At 43.8% G+C, this 27,141-nt stretch overlaps 1 protein-coding gene across 1 annotated transcript; it reads left to right on the top strand.

The window, feature by feature from the left end:
• The first annotated feature begins 2,920 nt into the window (after positions 1 to 2,920).
• Positions 2,921 to 26,991, top strand: lama4 (laminin, alpha 4). The gene is made up of 40 exons (XM_012821408.3): positions 2,921 to 3,297; positions 6,246 to 6,347; positions 7,091 to 7,218; positions 7,351 to 7,431; positions 8,019 to 8,233; positions 8,865 to 8,965; positions 9,252 to 9,432; positions 10,006 to 10,089; positions 10,546 to 10,697; positions 10,970 to 11,080; positions 11,405 to 11,516; positions 12,011 to 12,175; positions 13,148 to 13,341; positions 15,163 to 15,279; positions 15,619 to 15,767; positions 16,139 to 16,280; positions 16,411 to 16,504; positions 16,637 to 16,753; positions 16,941 to 17,126; positions 17,331 to 17,470; positions 17,796 to 17,960; positions 18,767 to 18,912; positions 19,201 to 19,363; positions 19,745 to 19,878; positions 20,261 to 20,432; positions 20,524 to 20,655; positions 20,760 to 20,902; positions 21,133 to 21,262; positions 21,600 to 21,737; positions 21,903 to 22,036; positions 22,123 to 22,284; positions 22,974 to 23,127; positions 23,328 to 23,518; positions 23,626 to 23,815; positions 24,055 to 24,210; positions 24,579 to 24,738; positions 25,385 to 25,515; positions 25,598 to 25,691; positions 25,850 to 25,969; positions 26,392 to 26,991. Exons 1-40 carry the CDS (start codon positions 3,199 to 3,201, stop codon positions 26,535 to 26,537), a joined length of 5,631 nt encoding a protein of 1,876 aa, XP_012676862.2. The 5' UTR covers positions 2,921 to 3,198; the 3' UTR covers positions 26,538 to 26,991.
• The last annotated feature ends 150 nt before the right edge of the window (positions 26,992 to 27,141 follow it).

The raw sequence follows: 27,141 nt of genomic DNA on the forward strand, positions 1-27,141 counted from the left end.
AATTCAGATTACATGAGTAGGAAAAATGTGAGATCTTTGGGAGCTACACATAAAGGAGAAAAGGTTTAGCTAAAGCATAGTCAGCTAAACTAAATTAAATATATATTTGGGGACTAGGTTTTCATGTGAGGGGAATAGAACAAACAAACACTTTTTTTTGACCCAGAAAAAATGTAATCCATATATCTGAATGTCAAAGATGCAAAATCTCATCATCTACAGTAAAAAATAACTGGTTATTTTCCATTATCTTCATCTTGCTCTCTCCTTTTAGTTGCTACTTCCATTGCAGACCTGCAGTTGTAGCTAAGAACCTAGAAAATGGACCTGACCTCCAAAATATGTATCTATCAATTCAAAATGATATTGAGCGGTTTATGAACGAAAATAGATGATCTGGTAGTTTCAATCCAAACACCAAATAATTTCATAACAATGAAAAGAACCGCGCTCTCAACCATATACTCTTTCGAATGGCGGACGTATTTTTGACACTAGACAGCGTAGAAACGCAGCCGTCTCTCCGTTAATTGATATGCTCCCACAATATTATAAGAAAGAGTATATGCTTGAGAGTACTGTTCTTTGCTTCAGTATCTAAGTCGTTCTTAACTCGCATCAAAAGACTCAGTTAAATTGGAGTTGAGCACACCTGCTTCCTAAATCATTTCAACCATAGACCTGCAAACAGGCAACATGGCACCTCACCAGCTCCACACTTTTGCTATTGAACAAATATTCGGGTGCTGTTATATTGTACTGTCCATGTTGTTTCTTCAACATGCAAAAAAAAAAAAAAAGAACTTGCCTGCTAGCTTCACCATGCTAAAAAGGTATACACTTGCTAACACCATGCTAACAACCGTACTAACAGGAGTATATTCACTCGCTAACCCCATTGTTAACCTATCAGAAATACATCCACCTGAGGAATTAACTCACCTGAATAACATGGTTTACTTAAACCAACCAAATGCTTGTGATACGAGATGACGTGGACCATTCCCTCCACCTTCAGCAAGTATTAGTGAAGAGAAAGCCATTAGCCTTGAGCAAGTTGCAAGATGTAAATCATGTAGCCTATGTTCTGTACCATGCTAAGTCTTACTGTGTTTTATTAAGCGGACGTAGTTTTAATTGAAGACACTACATTTCCAAATGGATGACTTCTATCCCAAATATAAAAAATCTTGAGAATGTTTAGTGAAGGTTAATAAACACTCCGCCTATATCAGAGAGCGTGCACAAGAGGGAAGGGTACAGAATTCCAACCTGTATCTCATGAGACCATACCAAAACATTGTGTGAGTAGTTGGCCATGGGGAGTGTGGGACATAACTACTGATGTGATGCCAATGCCATGGCGTTCACCAATACACAGCATTGTCCTCTTCCAGAGTCCAGGCCAAGGCCACAGGCAGGGTGGGGGCTGGAGGGGGCAAGTGGGGGTACTGTTCCTCCCACACTTTGAAAGGGACCAAAGGAACAGTAAATCTGCCACAGTCTCATCTTGAAAGACAAAGAATGAAATACACTTTCTGAGAGTGAATGAATTATAAATGTTGGTTTAGGTGTGTGTGCGTGTGTGAGAGAGAGAGAGAGAGAGTGTGTGTGTGTGTGTGTGTGTGTGTGTGTGTGTGTGTGAGAGCGTAAGAGAGAGAAAGTGTGTGGCTATCACTCTTCCGCTAATTTGCACAGGGGTTTACGGAGTGTTGATGTGCCCCGATGCAAATGAGGGGCTTTAAAGCTGGGGGCTGCTGACAGAGTCGCCCAGCTCCACTCCCTGCTCAGACGAGTGTGTTTGCATACTGCTCACCAAAGCAGAACAGCCCGCTCTGTCTGTGTGTCTGATGTAAATTACTGCCTGCTCATGACAAAACTGTAAAACACAGAACTTTGTTTCAGAGCCACAGTGGAGAGATGGAGGATGGTGGGAGAGGGCAGGATTAGCATGGTTAAGAGTGGTGGCTTTTGTGCTTTTTTTTAACGACAAGTAACATTGTGGAAACACATGCCATGATTGGATTGTGTTTTGTCTTCTCCAGCGTTCAAGTGACCTCCTAACATGCATCACAGGAATGTGACGACTTGTTTATTGGTCATCTGAGACATATAACTTCCCCATGGTCTCAGGGACGCGAGGTGCATAACTCAGACGCATTTGGAACTGCTAACAACATGTCCTTTGTAGGCCGTAGTAAAGAAGCTCATCCTCATATGATCTAATGGCGGCCCTTACAGGGGTTATTTTTAGTCATGTGAGTGCACACACACACAAACAAGCATACACACTTAAAGTCTTTTTTTGTGGACATGAACAACAGTTGCCTTTCTGTGCTGACTGAATGTCTTGTACTTGAAGATGTAGCACCTAGCATGGTTTTCATAGATGTAGCACCTTTGAGAGTGTGACCTGGGAAAACACAGCAGCGTAGTGGTGAATGGTGGAGCTGCAGAGTTAGATGGATATTTGAGGTGGTGGGGTAGTTGGGCAGCTGAGAATTTGTTTCTTTTTTTTTGCTTGCTGCACAGACTAAGCTTTGCACCGTAGAGGGGGGGCAGGGACGTCCGCTGGGCAAGGTGAAAGGGTGCCCCGAGAGAGTGAGAGAGAAAGAGACAGGATGGCTGCTCAGTCTGCTCTTTTAGATATCCTACGCAAGAACGCGACCAAACTGTTGTCTGGAAATCCAATGAGAACCATCTCTCACAGGACTTTTTAATTGTTTATTTTTTGTTTCTCTTTCCGTTTGAGTTTTCCCGTCTCTGTTTCTCTCTGTGCTTCAGCTCTCTCCAGCTGCATGCAATTTAGGGCTCGGGCTCTGGAAAGGGGCAGGGTTCGCTGAGGGGGGTGCTAGGGTGGAGGCTAGCAGAAGGGGGAGGGCCAGCAGAAGGAAGTCCATAGAGTTTATGTGAGGGATCTCAGGCTGGGCTGGGCTGGGCTGGGCTGGGCTGGACTGGGCTGGGCTGGGCAAGTGCGAGTCCGGCACCGCATCTGGAAGTGGAAATCCGAGGGAACACTAATGCAACAGAACCAGCGGAGCACAGCGAGCCCTCTGCGTCCTGGAGAGAGCAGCCCACGAGACTAGCCAGGGCAGGGAGAGAGAGCAGCACCCTGCTGCAAAAACAGTCACGCACGCGAACACACACGCGAACACACACACACACACACACACACACACACACACACAGACAGAGGAAATGGCTGTTAGAAGAACACTGCCCGTCCTATGTCTCCTCTCCATCCTCTCAGGAAGTGTACGGCATGTTTTCTCGGATCAACCGAACACAGTGGTCAAAGTAAGTCTGTCTGGATCTCTTGATTTCTCTGCACTGCTGTAGAGGGCTGAAATCATCAATAGCTTTGCATGTAAAAGAGCTTTTTTGAACTGTCAGTAAACCTTGACACGCTTCCCATTGTTTCTGATTTGGACATGTTGATCATATTAATGTCATTATACCATGCTATTAGTAAAAGAAAGACCATAAGGGCAAGCTGTTTACTGTATGTGATCTGATACCTCACTACATTTCAGAAAGCAACAGATCTTCTACTTTCTCTCTCTCTCTCTCTCTCTCTCCTTCTCTCTCTCTGTCTCTCTCTCTCTCTCACTCTCTGTTTTTCCATGGATCTCCCCTGTTCTAGCTGCCCTCCCCAGCAGCAGCAGCAGTAGTTGCAGTGCACCATGTTTTGGGTCAGTGTTGGGTTAGCGTTAGCCTGAGTCCCAGATGAGGGCTGTCCTGTGGCCGGGGCCATGCTCTTGGGCTGCGATGCCAACGCCCAGAGAGACCAGCTGCTAGGTGTTGAGTGGCACTATTAGTGCAGGGTTGTCAAGCGGTGGACAGAGTGGGCATGGGAGACAGAGGTGGGGGGGGGGTTATGGGGGTGCTGATGAGTTCATGGTGGACCTGCTGATAACTGCAGCTAATGGCTCTGGCTAATGGCTCTCTGAGAAAGTGTGATTGAAGAGCTCTGTCATGGATGCCTTTAACAAGAAAGGTTCAAAAGGAACAATATTGTTGCCACATACTAGCCACAGAGACTGATTTGTAAAGTTTAGGATCAGATTTCCTTTAGTTCTTGTGAAGTTCCTGTAGTTGTTGTTGTTGCTTGCTCTTTTCCATTGTTTATAACAGAGCGCTCCCATGCAGTCAGAAAGTCTGTGTTTGTGAGTGGATAAGAGGCGCATTCTCATGACCTCTGACTGGACCGTGTGACTGGACAGGCTGTGGAATGGAGAAACAAACAGGAGAGTTTCCTCTCTGTCCTCCCTCGCCTCTCCAATGGAGTGCTGAAATGGTGGTAGTAAACCCGTCCCTGGACCTCTCTGCACCACAGCCAAAGTAAACAAGATGTCCAGCGCTCATTGTGAGAGATGGGGTGCGGGGGGAGGCGGGAGGCGGCAGGCGGGAGGCAGCCAGCAGCGCCTCTCGCCTAAAGCTGAGTGCAAGTCATGTACAGTTCTCTCTTTCCACAGCAGGTCTGGTTCGTGTTTACTTTGGTCAGTTTCGCAGTTCTGAGACGGCTCTCTCTGCTGTTTCTGTGGCCCACTCCCACTGTATGTCTTCAGCCCTTATCTCCAGAGACGGGATGAATGGGGCTCTGCTTTAAACATTTCACCTCCAACACCATCGGCCCGGGGATCAACAAGGGCTATTCTGTGTAGCTCAATGTTGGAGTGGAACATGATGACATCGTCTTTAGAAAATGCTGCGTGTCAGACAGAGCTGCCCTGTACAGGGCTGTGAATGAGAGCTTTGTTCTCGACAGTAATAGGAACACTTTGAACTAGTCAGAAATAAGTAACTGACTGCCCAAAGTCCCGTGCATCAGAGTCACTGAACTTTATACTTGTTGTCTGTGAACACTTGAGTGCAGTCGGCTGGGATGGTGAAAAAAAAGTCTCTATCATCTGGTTTCAGAATCAGAGAAGTGAAGACTGAACGGGCTTTCACATGCACCTAATCAGAGAGCGATAATTCAATTAGAAGGGATTCTGGACTCTACTGCATTCAAATCTGTAAAATGCTTAATCACTCAACGGAAACATCTGCTCCAACTTCCCACGATCCCCTGCTCTCAGGGTCCCTTGTGTATACCCTGTCCAGCTGTCGGGCACTGAGATGTTCACAAACCCAGGCCTATGGCAGCCTTTATTTCATCTGGTTAGTTATCCCATATTCCCCCCTAAAAACTACCTTTAAAATAAATGACACCATTAGCACAAAATACACTACTATTTATTAGTGTCTGATGCTGTTTCAGAGAAGTGGTATACGCATATTGTTTGGTAAGGAAGTGGCAGGAGTTGTTTTCCCCAATGCACACATGAAAAAAGAACTGATGTCAGCAGCTCACAGAAGCTAAGAGACCTCAAACACAAGCACTCGGCCTATGAGAAAGAACATCCAGATGAACGGACACACAGAGTAGTCCACCGCATGTTTCTCATTTACTCTCTCTGGGAGGGCTTGGCTTTGGCTCTGGAGCCCTCACGGGAGTAAATCACGGAGTTCCCATCCCACAGGAATGTGTGAGAACAGACTACACTGGATCCAGTGATCCATGAACAATTGATAAATTAATGGTGAGGGAAGGGAAGCCGTGGCAATGGAGTCAACTCTGGAACAAAGTGACTTTGTGGGATAAGAATTTCAAATTTGCATCGCAGACCAGTCAGTAGAGAGGGAATGACCCGAAAATTCCTTCTTTGACAACAAAGGGTACAGTTTACTAGCCTCAAGCATTGGATTAATTCTGCACTATGTGCTGAATGGAAGGAAATGATGTCCTGTGAAGGAAAGCCTCAGACAGGACAGGTGTGCATCCTGTTATTCCCTCCAATGGTCCCTAGATTCGATTAGTAGAGATGTCTTCAGTCTTTTCGCCCTATATCAGAACATCAGTACTGATGCCAAATATTAAATATTTACTCTATTCTGAATAAATGATGTGTTGAATTCTGATGAAAGGGTTTGAAACAGCAGTTCTCAAGGAAAATCTCAGACGGTCCAACCACTTTTTGTAAAGTGGACCCAGGTGGTGATTTAGCCAAATGACTTGCATATGATTGAATAATGTCTCCTTGGCCAAAGAGGCTCTTGGGTAAGTTTGTTTTTTGTAAAAATCTGGTTTTACTTAGAGGACAGTTTAGTGATTCCTCTCAAACTTTGCTCCACATCTTAGAGAGAAGAGAAAATGACGTGTAGCTGTGGTTGTAATTGTCCTGTGTGATTGCCTCTCTCAGGTGTGTGCCAGGGGACTATTCCTAAGCGAGCGGGGTGAGTGCTTGCGATGCAACTGCAGAGGCCATGCAGACAGCTGTGAAGACATCACTGGAATCTGCATTGTAAGTCTCTCCAAATATCGGTTGGTGTGGTTCCCAGTAGCAATGAATCAGGTTGTGCAATGTTGTGGGGGTGGGCTGCCTGCCAAAGAATGTAGTGGTTTCTCAAGATATGATAAAGTTTTGTTTTGACACAGTTCTACTGGTAGGGCATGGTGCTTAAACCACCAGGGTCATTGGCTCTCAGGAAGCACATATCGTTACAGAGAAGGCATGTTTCTCAGACTAAACCCAGAGCTTTTGACTCTAGATCAGAGTAGGCATGTTTCTCAGACTAAACCCAGAGCCTCTAGATCAGAGTAGGCATGTTTCTCAGACTAAACCCAGAGCCTCTATAGCTCAGAGTAGGCATGTTTCTCAGACTAAACCCAGAGCCTCTAGCTCAGAGTAGCCATGTTTCTCAGACTAAACCCAGAGCCTCTGACTCTAGATCAGATCCGGCCCTGAGTTTGTCCACATCTGTCAGATCAGCACCAATCCCACTGCTGAGGGAACTGTGAATCTGGGAGATGAGGTCTTGTTTTGCCACATGAACAAGCTAGTTACTATCGGGCAGCACACAATTTGATAAAAAAAGATTTTGCTAGTCACTTTGGATGGAAGTGTGTTTATGCAACAGAAGTGACTTGGACTAAATTCACACTAGAATGGCAAATTATGTTGTTCAATAAAGCCTTCCTCAGAGTTTCACTATGTATCATCCCACAGCCCTTGCACATTTCACCATGCTTAACATTTCCCTGCAGTCCTGTAAAGACAACTCCACTGGTAATTTCTGTGAAAGCTGTCAGGATGGGTTCACACCAGAGATCACACCCGATCGTCGTCATTTGTGCCGTCCCTGTGCCTGCCCACTACCAATCCCCTCCAACAAGTAAGTACACAGCCCATCCTCTGGCTTGAGGGGACTGGGTAGTCTGGTTCAGTGGTTGAGTAGGGCAGGAAAAAGAGCAGTGTGTTGGTGCCCAGATTTGACTAGAATTCCTTCCCCTGTGTCTCCCGCCAGCTTCGCAGAGTACTGTGACCAGAGGGGGAGTGTGGTGCGCTGCGTGTGCCAACCAGGCTATGCTGGACACAGCTGTGAGAGGTGGGTGCTGAGGAACCACGGGTCACACTGCACTCCACTGCCACGTTCAGAACCAAATAACCTCCACTACAACAGCTTCTTTCCATGCAACACTATAGCGTTCATTTGTACCAAGAGCTCTAAATCTGTCAAGTTGTCAGAATGCTAACTCTTTCAGGACCCTTTGAAGGTCAGGGCATATTCATTGTATTCAGTGATGTACTATAACTAATATCCCTGCAATAAAACGGTTCAGTGAGACCTGAGTTATGGATAAGGTTTGAAATACACACCTGGAAGAATTTCATCTTTTAATATTTGTCGATAGCACAGAACAAGCCAACAAGTAAATCAATGTCCACTTCCACAGTGGGCGACAGTGGTACAGTAGTAGAGAAGTCGTTTAGTAATCAGAAGGTTGCTAGTTCGATTCCCTGTCGAAGTGTCCTTTAGCAAGACACTGAACCCCTGATTGCTCCTGATGTGCAGTGTGCCATCAGTGTAAATGTAAAATGTAAAATGTGTATACATTGTAAGTCGCACATATGTAAGTCGCTTTGGATAAAAGCGTCTGCTAAATGACTAAATGTAAATGTAAATGTCCACAGATGTGCCCCAGGTTACTATGGGAACCCTATGAGGAAGGGAGACTCGTGCCAGAAGTGCGACTGCAATGGAAACTCTGATCCCAACCTGATCTTCAATGAATGCAACAACGTCACAGGCCAGTGTCTAAACTGCTGGGGCAACACGGCGGGTGCCAACTGCGAGAGGTGTGCGCCCGGCTTCTACGGGGACGCCGTCAGTGCCAAGAACTGCAGGGGTGCGTGCCAACAGTACATTTAGACATCACTGTCCTGAGGCCAACATCTAGCCAACTGGAAAACATGCAAGAGCCCACAGATATGCAGCTAGATATACTCACTCACATGACTCTCCACATGCTGAGGAGCTGTGGATAACAAACAACAAAGTCTAATATTGTCTAGGGGTTACAGTAATGCCAAACCTTTGCTTCAAAAGGCCCTTTGACAGTTTAGGCTATGGTGGCAGTCTCATAATTGGTGTTATGGACATAGAGGTTAGTGCAATTCAGTCATTGTTTACACAGTTAGACATACATGGTGGTTAGGATACCGCTTGTGCCCTCACAGTCCTGGCTGCCAATTGCAGCTCTGCAGCTCTGCACATCACAACCAGCTTCATATTACTTTCCAACCCATGAGCGTAGAGAGTAAGAATAGCAACATGGAGTCATTGTTGGTTTGTTTACTTTTGGCATAACATGGAAAGGGACTGGGAAATCTTTCCACAGTATATCTGGAGATGTAAATAGTGATCTGTCAGTGTAGAAACAGTGATTCCTACCATATCACCACATTCATTTATTTAGGTATGAATGCATTTCTATATGTAAATGATACACATCTACTTGTTTTGTCTGTGCTTTTCAGAGTGTCAGTGTGACAAGTGTGGCACGGCCTCCTGTGATGACCGCACTGGCGTGTGCCACTGCAGGCCTGGGGTCACTGGCAGGCTGTGTGACCAGTGTGAGGTAAGAGTGTGTCCAACCTGCCTTCAAAACAACCACTTTGAGCTTTTGAATGTTTTTCTTCACCTTTCATGCTCTCTCAAAACAATCTTTGTACGCCTGCTGATTGTACGTACAATAATTAACTGTGAATTAATTGCCATCCAGCCAGTTTACTATTTAATCAAATGAGTTTTTAGTGAACTCAATGAACTCGTTTAGTAGAATCTCAAATTGGAAGCCATCACATCCAGAGACTATTTCTTCACACCGTCCACCTCCCCCCCCCCCCCCCCCCCCCCCCCTGCAGGAGGGCTACTCGGGGTTCTCCAGCTGTCTTGGCTGCCGGCGGTGTGAGTGCGCTGCCGCTGCGCTCAAGACCACTTGCCACCCTCTCACCCACAGCTGTAAATGCCGCCCTGGAGCTGGAGGCCGATACTGTGAACGCTGCCTGCCAGGCCACTGGGACTACAGCCCCTCAGGCTGCAAGAGTAAGTTCCCTGTGGACTACTGCTCCTCATCTGCGTCTTAAAAACCTGTTCCAGTTGGATTTAGATTTTCTATCACTATATAAAGGACAGAATTAGTATTGCTTGAGGTGCTTCCAGAGCCTTACTTTGACTGTAAAGTGTGTTTCATTTCAGAATATATGTCATATTAAATTGGACGAGGCAAATGCAATTCTAGAAACGTTATTGAAATTTGGTTCCCATATCCCCATGTCATGCTACCTTAGGAGTCGTGAGACAGTGACCTATCCAGGCTATCCTATGCAGGCTCACACAAAAGATAAGGCCCATCATAAGTGGTAACACGTTCTCAAGAGAGAGGCTCTATCTGTTACTCCCACACCCCCTCACTGCTGATGTCATTCGCAGGGTGTCCGCTTACTGTAGGCCACCTGGAGGCAACTGCAGGGATTAGCAATGGCCTGCTTCCTGTTACATCACCCCCAACACGTTATCCCAGCTGTTTACGGCTCCGCGCCCAGTTTTAGTGTACTGCAGCAGGGCCTGCCAGGAGAGCGCCTCATACAGTGTGTGTTTGTGATGGGTGTGTTTCAGCATGTGACTGCACCAGTGGACATTGCGACATGCACACAGGAGAGTGTCTGCCTGAAGCTTCCCAGGTCAGCGAGTGCAACATAGGTGAGTAAGCTTGTCACAGTCCACAGTGAAGGAGAGCACTGACATAGCACAGCTCATCAACACGGTACAGCACGGCCCAGGAAACCAGACCGACCTTTCAGAATATCACCAGTAGGCCTGCTCAGGAGAAAGGAACAAAGCCTGAGAATTATGTTTTACAAAGTAGGAAGAATACAACAAAAGACACCATAATCAGACAATGCTAAATTAATAACATGAAAATGGGTACCTATACAAATTTTAAATCTAGATGTAGAAAACATTTTATAAAAATTACACAGAATGAGTCCTCTTTAGAATCTCATCAGCTTTAGATGTAGTTTTTGTGGTGACCACAAGTGAAACACGTTGCAAACAAAGTCACACTCCCAAATTCCACCGCATTCACTTCCTCTTGAGTCCGTTACACTGTTGACATACGAGGACTTATCTTCTCCTCTTCCTCCGGTCACTCAGACTGCGATGAGTGCATCTGGCACCTGATTGGAGACATCCGGCAGTCCAACAAGACCCTGGATCAGCTGAAGGTCAGTGTGCTGAACATCTCCAGTGGGGCTGCAGCCAACGACCGCATCAAGTACTACAACTACACAGCCCAGCGCCTACAGGTGAGAGTCTGACCCCACCGCATTGGGCCTGCATTCACGGTGTTTTAAGTATTAGCACTTAGGCTAAAAAAAGAACCAGATTACATTGGTTGTGTTTTGTTATTGTTGGTACAGTTTCTGTAGCATGGCACATTTCTAACAAAGCTTGCCAGTAGTTGTTACCCAGTTTCCTAATGTTGATTTTTTTAAATTTTGAACATGAAAATGAACGGCGGAAAGTCTGAAGTCACTATAGTTTGACTGAGATGAGGGTTTTTCATGCTTTTGTTTAGGCCCAGTTGGTTGGCTGGAGAAACAAGTCAGCCCTCATGAGATCACAGACTGATGAGCTGGAGGAGGCCACAACTGACCTGATCGCAGACGCACTCATTTTTTCAGAGAAAGTAAGATCACTCTTTCTCTGTTTCCAAATGAGGTAGCAGGACCTGTAAACGCACTGGATTACGTTTTTATAAGTGGTGTTAACCCCCAGAACGAACAGTTGGAATAATTAAAACACAAGCATATTAAATTGTCTGCGAGAGTACTGCAGTGTGACTGGCCCTGATGAGGAGGTGTATTGATGTTGTGTGGTGAGAGAGTACTGCAGTGTGACTGGCCCTGATGAGGAGGTGTATTGATGTTGTGTGGTGAGAGAGTACTGCAGTGTGACTGGCCCTGATGAGGAGGTGTATTGATGTTGTGTGGTGTGTGTGGCGGGGTGCCAGGGGAGCTCCGTCATGGCCCTGGGGGAGCGTGTGGAGGAGGCCACCCAGAGCAGCTTCATCCTGGCAGACGAGCTGACCACTAATCTCACCGCACTCAACGTGCTAATAGAAGGTACTGTCAGGACGTGCTCCCGTGGTTTACACAAACAGTATACAGTGGAATTTTCTTTGACATTGAGAAACTATTTAGATATTTGGATTACTTATTCATGGCCTCTTTTAAAGATGTGTCTCTGTAATGACACATTACCATAGATTCTCTTTTATCACATTCCAATGTTTTGAAGGTTTAAAAAATATATAGTATTTAAATGGTTTCGTATTTCCGTATCTTTCATGGCTTAACTGTGGTTTCTGTACTTTAACCTCACAATTGAGCAATTTAACCTTTTGTATTCAATGTTTGAACTATCATAAAGTTTAGTAATGTAATTTAGTTTAGTCAGCTGAAATATTGCAAAATGACTGATGTGGCTGGGTGATATTTTCCAATATCTGCTGCAATTGTTTCACAAGTTCATGTTCAGTGTTGAGGGGGGTTTGAGGTGAAACAGGAACAGAGATGGTTTTGATCAGAGAGCACTATATCACTTGCTGACCCTTTAGGGATGATCAGCGACTGGGAGCAGTACAGGGAGCAGCAGGAGGTGGACCCTGAGACAGCCAAGCAGAACACTGCTCATGCGGAGAGGATGGTCAGCAGGATGAGGACCGTTGACCTGTCCACGAGGGAGCCCATAGCCACGGATGAAGCAACCGAAGCCCATGAATGTGAGACTCGAAGTGTTTCATATCCCCTCCATATCTCCTTTTTCTCCTCCATATCCCCTCCATATCTCCTTTTTCTCCTCCATACAGTATCTCCTCCATATTTCCTTATTCTCCTTATAACTCTCATTGTGTCCTAGCTCATTTTACAAAATATCCTTGTCATTTCAAGATATTTATTGTGACAGTATTTTGATATTTCATTGTGATACCAATTTTGTTATTTCGAGATAAAAGCTGACGACTGTTTAGTCATTTCAAAATTTAGAGTTATTTAGACACCCAAACATTACCTAAAATATTGATCTATTGTAGTTTATTACCTAGTATGATGACCTAGTATTTTATCTTAGATTGCCAGTCGCGTAGTGTATGGAGTCTTACCACAAAAGGTCCTCTGGCTTCTACTTTCTTATTCAGGATGATTTTGGTTCATCTAATCATCCTGTGGTGTCTTTATCATTGGATGATTCAGTATATATTAGACTGTTGGCAGATGCAACATAAAATAAACCACTAAGGGGCTATAGATTGGTTTTTGGTCCTTTTAGTCAGTCAAATTAACATTTATACAATAATAATAATAAAACAATTGTTCTGCATTATGAGATAGACTTTCATAATCCCAAATAATGAGTTACTAAATCAATGTAATGCTTTTTTCAGATACAGACACAGCAAATATTTTGTCTTAACTTGCAGTTCAGAGTCCAAGCTGACAAACATGTTGGCTCTTTTCCCTGAAAATACAATAACTATTGTCATTCATATCATGGCAAGCTGTGACCTGTGTAATATAAAACACAGCATTTAAGGTCGAAATAACAGTGATCACCTGATTCTTAATAGGCTGCTGTGAAAGTAATTTGAAGTAAGAGGGTGCAGGAACAGAATGTCTTTTTCTCTACACAATGTTTGCTGATGTTCTGTGTTGATGCACAGGAAGTGAGTCTCCTGCGCTCTTGTTTCCATTAGTGCTCCGGCGTGTCCGGCAGCTGGAGAAGCGGCTGATCTCCACCGAGGGCCGTGTCTCCCCCGTGAGGGAGGTGGTCTCGCGCTTCAGCTCCAGACTTTCCCAGGCTGGGGAGCTGCTGGTGAAGGCTCAGACCACTAACACACAGACCAAGCAGAGGCACGAGGCCAACATCCTTAAACTCCAGAGGAACAAGGTAGTTTCCCACTGAACTCATGACTCCAGGCTCAGACAGCCGAGGCCTAGCATGAACGCGTTATCCTCTAACCCCCCCTCCCCACATCTCTCTCCCGTTCCCAAGCTCTCTGAGTTTGTCAACAGGGTTTCATTCCATTAGATTTCATTCATTGAATGCCTCAGGGGTTCAGACAGTGAGTGGAGGAGTCGGGTTGTGTTGAGTCTGGCAGCTGCCTTCCTCCCCTTCCCTGTTATGGGAGTCTAGCTTACCCTTTTATCACCAGGAGGAAATTGTTTCTTTATGGGCTAATAAATTACCGAAACTCAATAACGAAGGCGCTAATTAACATGGTGCCTCTAGCTACCAACTGTGCTCAGGACACGGTGGCAGTTTGGATTTATGACTCTGGAATCATGAAACTATAGTAGATGTCAGGACGACAACATGTTTTTAAATCCATTTAAAACCACCATCCACTCTTATTATCTTTACAATGTAGTGAACCAAAGTAGTATAGTTTGTTTAAGAGGCATTGCATAGTTTTAATCTTTTTAAATCTTTAGATTTTCTCATTTCTTATTTTGGGTTTCTGAGCCGAAGTCCCAGACCCAGGTGAATAGCCAATGGGAACAGTAGGTGTGTCACATTCACATGACCATATACTGTATCATCAAAAGGAACTTGAAGATGGTAGAAAAACTAGTTCCCTACAAAAACATACCTTTACAGTATACAGTAAAACCGTGGGAATATTTTTTAATTGGGCAATAAAAGTTGAGAACCATTAGAAACTTGTATTGAGTACTGAGCATGATTCATGAGACGGAGGCCATGATTGTCTTTCTAATGTGTAAGCTACAGTGCCCCCTAAAGCTCACATGGGACCTACATTGCTCAGAAAGAAAGACAACACTTAATTTGGTGTAAATACATCTAAGTGTTGCCAGGATAAGCCCTTACCCTCCGTCTTGTTCTCTTCACCATTGACATTGTGCAATGTGAAAAATTAAAATTTAAATATAAAATGGGGAACAGATAAATGGTGAAATGGTGGAAATAAGTGAGAATAAGCCCTACAGCACTTTAACTGTTATTACAAAACATGGCTTAGAGTTTAGTAACTCAAAAAAATCAGTTTGAAATTATTATTATTAGGCACAGATTCTCTGCTCCAACTGTGTGTACAAAACTGATTCCCTGAACAAAGCCAGAAGGCGCTGCTTTCCCTGGCCAGACTGTTGTTTTTATGGTCATTAATGCTTATTTACTCACTTAATCAGGGTAGGTTTTCAGTCGAACAGATAATCACTGGCTGCTTTATACAACCAAACCTTGCAGTAACCGAGACCAAATCCATGCTATTTGACATATATAAATCAGGTTGGCTGTCCCACACACGTGAGCGTCTGAGAGATTAGTTCATGTTTGTTATCTTTCACTACAGTCACTGGGAAGGCTAGTGTGTCCCATAAAATGGGGGTCTCTTCTAGGCATTGATAGTATGAGCACTTGCTTTCAAAATGTACAGAGGTGTAGAAAACGTGCAGTCTGGTTAAGATTCAGACATGACAATATATTGCGACTTAAACATGTACAAAATTGATAACATGCCATAGCAGCATAGTCAGCCATGTCAGTTGTCTCCTTAGAGAGAAATTCTGACAGCAACTGACAGAGTTTAGATCTACATGGCACCTTTACTGTTGAGCTGAAGTGACCCTTAATCATCCTTAGTAAGTAAAGGAGGCTGCTATAGTCTAAAGTGTGTGTAGAGATCCATAATAAGGGCTGCTGTAGTCTATAGCGTGTGTAGAGATCCATAATGTCCTGTGTGCTCAGGCCCAGCAGCATAGGCTGATGGAGAACAATGAGGCCGTGAACGACACCCTCAGCATGGCAGCAGACATCATCAGTGACACAGAGCTGGGGTTGGCTGATCTGGAGACCATGGTGAAGGTGAGCATGTCCGGGATCGTCAACATAATGCTTTACACAAGTGTTAAATAACTACATACCTACATCCATTGTGTTTTATTAGAGTTTGGAGATGGACGCCATGAAAATATGACTTTCTATTTGGCTCAAATTTGGCTTTGTATCTCCCAGAGATACAAAGAACAGGCTTGGTGGAATGATGTCATTTTAATATACTGATTCAAACACTTACTTAGTTTAAAATGTCTATGTCTGGCAAACAATTACATTTTCTACAATTGCCTTCAATGTATTAAACAGTTGCAAATGAAATTGTCCTGGGGTACTGACACTAAACCCATTAGCTCTGGCTCTTTGCAGAATGTTAGTCAGCATCATGCCGCCATTGACGGGGCCAGCAAACTGCTCATAGACAAGACAGAGAGCCTGTCTCTGGCTGACAGGGAGCTGGTCCAGAAAGCCACAGAGTACGCTGAGGACCTGGAGAAGCAAGCTGAGCAGCTGGAGCGGTACGTTTTTCTCAACAGCATCTTCTCTAAATGTTTATATTCTTTTGACCTGTATTGTTGTGCACCTGTGGGTCTTCATCATTAATCAGCTGAACAAACCGATTGTAAAGAATGCATTATTTACTGTACAACCTTCATTCAGTGTTGACTGTGAGTAACTTCTAGTTTAGTTGGATTTACAATTTTACAACAGTAAGTCTTCATAGATACATTAATTAATTTGTCATAGACATTTAGATGCATTACGTTGCATCCTTGCTAGAGGCCGGAATCCATCTATACAATGACTTTGTTAAAACTGTGTTGAACATGCCTTTTGTACACTATACTAAACACTGATACTAATACTAATGGTAACACATTCTTTTCAGTAATCTCAAAGGAAGTGATGTTAATGGGATTGTCCAGAAAGCTATAGATGCATCCAATGTACATGACAACATCATCAAGTACGTTGACGACGCAAATATAACAGGACTGACCACCCTGGACTTGGCTACACGAGCTGAAGATGTAAGTGTGTTAAACAAAGTGGAAAAGTTTCATTATTTTATTGAATTTAATAAATTATTCCTCAAACTAATTTGAAAACTGACCTCCTGTTTTGCATGCTTTGGTGCTGTGCCTCTGTTGCTTATCAAAGGCGATTGAGGGGATCGGTACCCAGCTTGACTTTCTGAAGACACAGAGTGACCTGTACTTTAGGGATTCTGTCTCCCTGCGCTCTGAAGAATATGGTAATATGAAACATATTTTATCAGGTGTCGTCAGAAACCTCAGTCAGTTCAAACACAACTGGCTCCTAAATGATGATGAGGTTTTCTCATTTCTTTCTTTCTTTTGTTTCTTTTCTTAATTTTCTTTTCCAGAGGTGAGAAACTTGGTCCGAGACACACTGACTTACATCGAAGAGACAAATGAAACCCTGACTGATTCAAACAAGAAGCTTGTTGTTATACTGAATGACCTCAGTGCATTGCAAAAAGGTAACAGCGCTTTTCTCCTCCTTTTCTAGGTTATTGTAGGTTATTATTTAGTATTTTCCTAAATAAATATAAAAATTGTGTTTGTATTAAAAACAAATATGGGGATCTAAAGATAGAAGAGGATGGTGAGTCATGCCATATGTCTGCGCATGTAATGTAAGTCTTCTCCTATGAATGTCGTCCGCAGACCGCACGAGCACACGGTTGGAGTTTTCCCAGGAGGTGGCTGAGGGCACCCTGAACCGCTCAGCAGAGGTCCTGCAGACCATCAGCCCCATCAGTCAGAAGGTGCAGGAATGGTCCAACAACCTGAACAACAATGAGTACTCAACAGAAGCCTTTGACCGTGCGGTAGTCTCTGCTGGAGAAGCAGGTAACCCAACCCATCCAGACCTTAACATCCTGCACCAAAGGAGAGCTTTGGTTTTTACTGAAGCAGAATCAGTGTGACATTCTGTGACATTCCACAACTCCTTATTCTGAGTGCAACTAGAACATTCAAAATGCTTTATTCTAATTTTGTTTTCATAATTTTAGTGCAGACGTAATTGTGTGTCTTTGGTTTGTCCGTATGCAGTGGATAACCTGTCCGAGATTGTTCCTAAACTTCTGGATAAGCTTCGTGTGGTGGAGGAGAAGAAACCTGTCAATAATGTCTCAACCAACATTCTGAAGATCAGAGAGCTTATCGCCCAGGCCAGGAGTGTGGCCAAGAAGGTAGGCTAGAGCCCCAAGGCCTGGTTGGACCACGGCACTTTGAACAGACTTTTGTAGATTATAGAATTAGACAAAATGTGCCTGTCAGAACACAGTGTTCTGTTTGCCGGAGAAAATGTACTCCCTGATGAGGGCAGATGGCTAAGACACATCAGAATCTATTATGATATTTTGTCCTTAATCTTCATTATTCAACTTTATTATATGGCAACGACAGTACGAGCGTTCTGATTGGCTAATGCCTTCATATTTCCTCATGACTCAACAGTGACCAAACAAATGTCCACAAAGTAAGTGTCAACTATGATTATGTATCTGTCTGCAGGTGCAAATCTCCATGAAGTTCAATGGCCAGTCTTCTGTGGAGGTGCAGCCTCATCCGAATGTGGAGGAGCTGAAGGCCGTGACGACCATCAGCCTGTTCATGCGGGTGGACCCCGACAAGGACCCCATCGAGGACCGCTTCATCCTTTATCTTGGAGACAAAAATGTGAGCAAGCTGCTGAGACAGAGCGACGCCGGCCCATCCCCCAGCACCTCCTCTAGGGGCTTTATATAAGGCAGAGCAGTACAAAACGGCAACTTCACAAGCTCTCTGTTGTCTGTGCGTGTGTTGTGTGGGATATGTGTGAGAGGGATAGAGAGACATTCAGATCTACCAGTGAAACTTCAGTGAGTTTGATCTTGAGGGTGGCACAGATGAAAGGCACCGCAGAGGCGTGGGGTATGAATAGTTTGTTGTGATCATGCGAACAGGAAAAGCCTTGGAGAGCTGACAGTTGCCTTTTTCAAAAGGTTTCCAAGGGACGCCTGCAACAATGGTTTGTGTAGCTTTCAAAGTAGTGGATCATTTACATAAGCATCAGTGCGCCCCCCACACACAGGGGCACCATGAAGACAGGCCCCTCCTCTGTGGGCCTCACATCTCTTCAATGATGCCTCTTTCTGTGACTTTGTTGGCTTCCTGCATTAGTTAGCGGTGGCTATGCCGCAGTGTACTGCTGTTTAATAGGGAGAGAAAACAGACTCAAAGTAACTTCTGTCTGTCTCTGCAAATGTCTGTTTGTTTCACTTGGTGTACTGCAGTATGAGAGGGCTCATGTTTTGTGTTCCATTTGGTACAGTTTCCTTACAGAGGAAGTACACCATGTTTATACTCCTCATGACCTTCACATACTGTCATTATTGTGTACAATGTTGGCCCTTTTTTGGTACAAAATGGTTCCATTAGGTGTAGGTTTCAACTGCCTCCTCAGGCTGGAATGTGATATCAAATGTAGGTTTTCTCTTCCACAGGGGCAGAAGGACTACATGGGTCTGGCCATCAAGAATGACAATCTTGTGTATGTCTACAATCTGGGCGGGGAAGATGTGGAGATTCCACTGAGCTCCAAGCCTGTCAGCTCTTGGCCTCCAGTGTTCAACCTCATCAGAATGGAGAGGTGACATGAATGCTCTTTTGTAGAAGAGAATTATCCTGCAGTTATTTTGTTTTCTTCGGATGATCTCAGACATCTGCCTCAAACCACTTGTGGGAGTTGTGTTTTAAGATTCCAGAAAGTTCTTCCCATCTTGTTACTTCACGATGTCAATGTGCCAGAGTGTTGTGGTTCCCAGAGTGGCGGGGTTCCCAGAGTGTTGGGGTTCCCAGAGTGTTGTGGTTCATGTGAATATTCTATTCAGGCGTTATCCCATAAGTGAACTCCCACTGCTCTGTGCTCCTGATGCAGGCTGGGTCGCCATGGGAAGATCTTCTTGACTGTGCCCAGTCAGAGCACCACAGCTGAGCAGAAGTTCATCCAAAAGGGTGTGGCTGACGGGCCGGACTCCCTGTTTGACCTGGACCCGGCAGACACTGTGTTCTTTGTAGGAGGCGTCCCTCCTAGCGTCAAGGTAGGTTCCGAAGCTTACTCTGGGCCCCAAACTCCCAGCTCCACACCAGCCGGCTGCATATTCTCCTGGCGACACTAAATTACATTACTGGGCAGATGGTCTCATCTATCAGCTCCTCTTCCTGAATAGTTTGGATTTCACACATGACCCAGTTCCACAGCTGAATCAGTTCAGGCTGAAAGCAAGCAAGCAGCAGTAGTGAGTTCTGTCTCAGGCTCTGCTTTGCTATGGTAGACCTGTGGTATGCCATCTTAAAGAAACGTTTAGAAAATTCAGTCTGTAGAGTTTCACACTATGGATTTCTTGTGTTTGTGTTTGTTCTTGTTGTGTTTTTGTTACTCGTGAAGTCCAATACTCTTATATCATGTTTTTGATTGACAGCTCCCTCCACCACTAAGCCTTGCACCATTTGTGGGATGTCTAGAATTGGCCTCTTTGAATAATGATGTCATAAGTCTATACAACTTTAAAGAACTACATAAAATGGATGTGGTGGCTTCACAACCTTGTGCCAGGTATGTAATTGTGTTGATATTATAGTAACTATGCACGAATGGTGCATGAAATACAGGTAATATACTTAATATAATAAACGTAATATTCTTTAAGTCATTAAAGAGATACTGAATCTTCAAAGATTATCCCTTCATAAATCAAACAGCGGTGCTGTTGCCACCCTCTCCAACTTTTAACATTGATCGTTTCATGTGAAGTCACCCCCAAACCATGGTATTTCTCACCAAATATTCTAAACAACCTTTGCCCAAAAACAGGCACTAGGTCAGACACTTTCAAGGGAGACTGTTCACACATATGTGTGTGTTTAAAAAGGCTCCTTTCTTCTATAAGCTCAGTTTCCTGTGTGTCAAATAAACCATCTGAACTTTTGTACCACAGGAATAAACTGGCGTTCTCTCAGAGTCGAGTGGCCAGCTATCTGTTCGATGGCACTGGCTATGCCCTTGTCAGTAATATTGAGAGGAGGGGTCGGATTGGCGTCGTCACCAGGTTTGATGTTGAAGTCCGAACTGTAGCTAACGACGGTATCCTGCTTCTGATGGTCAATGGGGTAATTTAATTTATTTATTTTCTGCGTGAAACACTTAAATACAACAATAATTGTACAGTCTTTAAAATTGTGGATATATTTTTTTCCTCAGTCAAATTACTTCTTGCTGGGACTGAAAGATGGGTACCTACAGCTCAAATATGATTTCAACTTTGCCGGAGGACCAATTGTCATGGATAGCAAGTTACCTAAACTGCAGATCAACGATGCACGGAACCATGAGGTAAAGCATCAACAGTTGACATTTCTTTCCTTTCAGCAGTATTATTCATCCGTGACGGAAAGAGACGCCCTCTCTAAAAATATCACCTGGATCTCTTTTCTCAGGTGTCTGTAATCTACCACCACTCCAAAAAGATCATTCTGTTGGTAGACAGGAGTCATGTGAAATCCATCGAGAATGAGAAAAAAGCCTTGCCCTTCTCCCATATCCACATAGGAGGCGCTCCCTCCAGCATTCTCAACTCCAGGCATGTCAATTAACTGCACACAGGCCCACTCACACACAAAGGAAAAGACCTTTAGAGCAGCTCAACCAAAATTAACTTTCTAACCTTGGAGGTGTAACATTGAACAATTGTAATACAATCTCAGTGGAGCACAGAGCCTGGGATTAGATAGCATTACACAGACACGTCCTTGTACTTGCCCCCATTAGGATTGTCTTATGATCTTCTGAAGTGTAATTTTCCGTTCGCAGGTCAGAGCTCTCCTCTTTGCTAGGACTGAGAGGCTGTGTCAGAGGCTTTCAGTTCCAGAAGAAGGATTTCAACCTTCTCGAGGAACCCGGAACCATTGGCATCAGTAGTGGGTGCCCAGAAGAGTCCTTTGTATGTACTGATCATTACCAGAGGCTGATCTTTGCCTGCTTTCCATTGTCACTGTGACTTTAAGTACAATGTAATACATTTTCAATCTGGACAATCATTTTATCTAGTGCCTTTACAGGGCCCTCAGGATACTGATACAATAACTCTAATCTAGGGAAACAAAATAATGATATATATATAGTTACCTTACATTATATGTCCATGTTTATCAATTGTCTCATCATTATTATTATTGTATGGACAATATCAGTAAGTCTGAATAGTAAACTAACCAATAGAAGACCATCCAAATTCCAGATTATTTTGTTGGCTGACGCCTTAAATATGATCACTTTAGATGTCCCGTCAAGCATACTTCAGTGGAGAGGGATACCTGGGATCCACAGCCAAGATTACGCCTTTCGAGGCTTTTGAAGGGGGTTTCAACTTCAGAACACAGCAATCTGCTGGTCTACTGTTTTACCATAATGATGGGGTAAGTGTCTTCATGATTTTATTTCAGCCGGTTTTCAAATCCTCTCTTACATTGTAACAGACAAAAACCACTATAGGAAGGTCACAGCCTGTAGAAAATGAATATAATTGACCTTATATGATTGCAAGTGCATGTATGTGTAATGATATATTTGGTTTCCCTTAGACTGATGAGTTCTCCATCTCACTGGAGAATGGAGGAGTAGTGATGAATTCTAAAGGGACCAAAGTGAAATCACACAAGAAAAACTACAACGATGGGAGGCAACATTTCCTTGTGGCCTCTGTGACTAATAAAAAGTAAGACATACTCTGGTTACAGTCACTCTGGGATTCTCTTCTTTTCACAAAAAGATGCTTAAATACATCAAATCTGCTTCCTCCAGGTACGAGCTTGTTGTTGATGACAAAGACAAACAAGAGAAGAAACATTCACCAAGCTCAGCCTCATCCTCCGCTGCCACAGAGAAGCTCTTCTACTTTGGGGGATCTCCTGCAAGCAAAACTGTGAACTTCACCGGCTGCATCAGCTATGCATACCTAACCAGGTACCCACTCACTCATATAACCTCAAGACACCAGCACTGCTTCCATAAAACAGGGGCTTCACCTTTATATAACTGCACTCATATAACCTTAAGACACCAGAACTGCTTTTATAAAACAGGTGCTTCACCTTTATATAACTGCACTCATATAACCTTAAGACATCAGCACTGCCTCCATAAAACAGGTGCTTCACCTTTATATCTGATCCAGCTCCTCCCCTCTGGCAGGCGCTACAGATCTCTGCACACCAAAACCACCAGACACAGGAACAGTTTTTTCCCCCTTGCCGTCACTCTAATGAACAGTTGACAAATGATTATATTTTATTATTATATTATATATTATATTTATTTATTTTATCCTAAACTGTTGCATGTATATTTTTCAGTTTAAGTACATTGAGAGCAATTAAACCCAGAAAAAATTCCTTGTATGTGGAAATGTACTTGGCCAATAAAGATGATTCTGATTCTGATTCTGATATAACGGCAAGGTTCTTAGATTGACATGATGAAGGAATTACTCTTTACTGAGGCTTTAACAAAATGACTGTATTTCAACTCGATTTATGGAGAATCTCTGATAGCACTATTAACTGCTCTCTGTTAGTAGTCAATCACTGATAGAGGCTCCACGTCAGTGCTTGTGGGTATAACTGTGGGTACTGCTGTATTGCCCCCCTCTGCAGGCATGACCGGGACATTGAGGCCGAGGACTTCCAGAAGTACTCTGATAAAGTCCAAACCTCCCTGCAAGACTGCCCCATGGAGAAACCCCCTGCTGCTCTGCACCAGAAACCAGACAAAAACTCCCCCAAACCCAAACAGGGACCGTCCCGCAAGGTAACAGGAAGTGGAACAGCAAAACAATAGATCCTGTATATACACATGGGTATATATAGGTATCTACAGTGTGTGTTGTATAACAACATGATCACATTTCTAAGTTTAGGAGAGAAACCATGTAAAGGTACAAATTATGTGTGAATATTTGCATTTCTCAAATGATCAGCCTGTTTGTGAATGGGTATCTTTTCCATCAGGTTGGCAGAGATAAGTCCAGCCTGCCTCAGGGTCTCCTGGGATTGAAGAGTGAGCCCCTGGAGGCTCCGGAGACAGAGAGTGCACCCTGTTTCCTATCCCAGAAGCCTCGGGCCACGCGCAATGCCAACCACTATGGGGGCACGGCAAACAGCCGTCAGGAGTACAACATTTCCGAGTCCATCAATGAGAGGTTGGTCTCTGATCAGAGGCTTCAAAAGAAGAGACTTAATGAGAGACTAAAGAGACCATTTGTTCAGTGGCTCCATCTAACCTCTGTCGTCTGCCTCTCCTCCCCAGGTCTCACTTCTCTCTGTCTGTAAAGACTCAGTCCAACTTTGGTTTAATCTTCTACGTGTCAGATGAGACAGAAGACAACTTCATGGCACTCTTCATGGCCCAGGGCAAGCTAATGTACACCTTCAACATTGGCCAGGACAAAGTCAGGATCAAAACCCAGGAGAAATACAACGACGGAGCTTGGCACAATGTAAACACAATGCACACATTTCCCCCTCTAACACCACCTCCTCACATGTCATCCAGTCATCTCATAATGTACACCTTCGTCACAAAGCAATGGGATCACCTTGTCTTTAACTAGACTACATCCCCGTCATTCGCAAACAGAGATGTTCTCTTGTTTGTCTGTGGGTGTGATATGTTGACCTCACTACATGCACTCATCTGGTGTAAAGGCTAACAGAGGTATCACCTATTTTCCTCCAGGTCATTTTCATCCGAGATGGGAACACAGGCAGATTGATAGTAGATGGTCTGACTGTCATTGATGACCGAGTCACAGGCACCAACGCCTCATGGCACGTCAGCCGCTCTGTGTATGTGGGAGGGGTACCTCCAGGAAAAGCCCAGACCAATATACAGGTATGCATAGGTGCATTGAACGTACCTTCATTTAGACCACAGTTCTTCTCAAACAATGAACAGACTTTATATACAGGTATGCAGAGGTGCATTGAACGTACCTTCATTTAGACCACAGTTCTTCTCAAACATTGAACAGACTTTGAACACTCTTTAAAGTTTGAATGCCTTTTCTCATTGAAGCCTGTTTAGATCAATGAGATTTTCCGCATAAAATATTTTCAATAATTTCTACATTCTTTATTCATTTAATGCATTCCAAACAATACAGTAACTTGTCTTTTTTACAATTCAACCCTTCTGTTTTTATTAATTTATTAAAAAAAAAAAAGATCTAACGTGAAGACCTCTCTGTCTCTCCCTATCAGAGGAACTCTGCAAACAGCTTCACTGGCTGCGTGAGGAACCTTCAGCTGAATGGTCGGAGGTTGTCCTCGGCGTCCCGGAGCTTTGGGGTGCTTCCGTGTTTTGAGGGGCCATCTGAGCCAGGGGCTTACTTCTCGGAGGAGGGTGGATATGTTGTTCTGGGTAAAACACAGCTCCTCATTCACTGCTTAAAGGCCAAATACATTCCATGTTTCTCGTGTAGAGAAAAACAGGAAGGGCTGACATGCTTCTTATTGCAAAAAGTGCCTCTCCCCTGCAATTTGACCTACAGATACTCTCTAGCTGTGTAACATGTTTGTGATTTTACCAGAGGAGGAATATCGTTAAAGCTCCACATGGTTTTTGCATTTATTTTACATTTCACAGGGTATACCCTCACAGTGAAACATGGCAGTAGTTCTACTGCATGTCATTTTAAGCTTTTAGGTTTCCTTCACTCAACGTTAGCAAACTCTTGGGCTTTCCACTGGAGGGGGAGACAGAAGTTAACTCTTTACGACGGTAGAATATGATAGCCTCTGTGCTGCTGTGAGGGGCAAGGGGATTGGTGGAGAGTGCAGGGCAAGGGGGAATACTTTCAGACACCAAGGTCTTGGGAATGGCACTGCAGCTGTTAAATAAGCAGGGAACAATTTCACACCCCAGTGTGGCCGGCTGAGTTTCACACGTGCACATGCCACAGTGCACGGAAAGTAGTGAGACATTCCAGGTCAGAGGCAGTGGAGGTGATGTGCAGCAGAGGGGGAAGACTGGAATGACAGACTGTCTTTCCCATCCTCCCCTACAGATGATTCCTTCAGTCTGGGCCTGAAGTTTGAACTGGTGGTGGAGGTGCGCCCCCGTGTGGCCACAGGTGTGCTACTGCATGCTTACACATCCAAGGAGGAGTACCTCACTGTGTATGTTCATAACAACCAGGTAAGGTGTGAATGTCCACCAGTGATGCATTCAAAAGGCAGTAGTAATTCAGTGTACCTTATTGACATGTATTTCTTTTAAGGTCGTGGTCTTGGTAAACAATGGCATCCGCGAGTTCTCCACTGTTGTAACTCCCATGCTGGGAATGTGTGATGGCAACTGGCACAGAATCACAGGTAAAGTTTCCCACAATTAGTTTATACATGTTCTCTCCATCACTACACGAACCTTACATTTCCAGTGGCAGTGGCAGGTCTCTGGAGATCACAAACTGAAATTAAATGTAGCGGTATAGATTTGACCTATTCTTATTCTGACTTATTGTCACTTGCAGTCATTCGAGATGCCAGTGTTGTCCAGCTGGATGTAGACTCTGAGGCCAATCATGTGGTTGGACCCCTCAACTCTGGAGCCCACATCTCCAGGACTCCTGTGTTTGTTGGAGGAGCTCCAGGTAAGTGAAGGACTACAGCACAAGAGTGATGTTCAGCACTGCTCCACAACTGGAAATGTCACTACTTGACATGTGCATGAAAATCTTCATTGGAAGTGCACACAATGCATACATTCTCTTTCCTGGTGTGTGTTACTTCCACAACTCTAAGGAACTATATTAGAAAGATGCTCCTTTTTGCTTTGGTAGCCACATAAAGTATAATAAAACATTTCTACATATGTTTAAGGCCATTTGTCGTATATTTCCCAGTTCATTACTCAATGTAAATATATATATATATCTATATATCCTCAATCCGCATAAAACAATGACCACACTCACTGAGTGAATGAATGAATGAATATACCCAATATAAAATACAAGAGAAAATAGACAGAAAGTTGAACAACTTGAGTAACCTGATCCTTTTTCTCTGCTAGCATCTCTGCTCCCACCAAGCGTTGCAGCCAGGAGATCTTACACAGGCTGCATTAGGAACCTGACCGTGAACGAGACTCCTGTCAGCTTCCGCAAAGCAGCTCTGGTCAGTGGAGCAGTTGGTGTTGACTCCTGTCCTGCAGCTTAGCGACAACAACTTCACAACCATGACAACCATCCCATGCCATGACAACCAGACCAAACACATGTCCACAAGCTATCCTGTTCAAAAGATGTTTTGTATTAAATTGTATTCTTATTCTGGTGTCCTAATGGGAGTGTCTGTTTTGTTGTCAGTATGTTGCATAAAACACTTTTGTCCAAAATCATCTTGCGCTTGTGAGTCACTGAGTTCAGAAAACTATAAACAGAAATATTTTTCACTACTGAAAATACCACAACTGATATGACAATCAAAGTTTCATGATCACAGCTCAAGAAGCAACACACTAACCAGATTGTTTTCTATTATTTCCCACTCCTATCTAATAGCATATTAATGCTGCATATCATTTAATGTTATTAACACACTTTGTCCTTTGGAAGTATACTTTTTTCAATGGAAATTTGGTTCTACTTCAATAAATCCTGCCCATATAGCCTATGTGTCTGGTTATCCATCTGTACAGATATTTGCTATTTCTTAATCAGTTTCATTAGAGAGAAATGGGACCATGTCAATTGTTTCTATTTTAAATGTGTGTGTGTTGTTGTTGTTTTTGTTGCTAACTTGTTCTGCTATGGATGTCGGT

The sequence above is a fragment of the Clupea harengus genome, chromosome 15, assembly GCF_900700415.2.
Source record: "Clupea harengus chromosome 15, Ch_v2.0.2, whole genome shotgun sequence".
In the NCBI taxonomy this organism is placed as follows: domain Eukaryota; kingdom Metazoa; phylum Chordata; class Actinopteri; order Clupeiformes; family Clupeidae; genus Clupea; species Clupea harengus.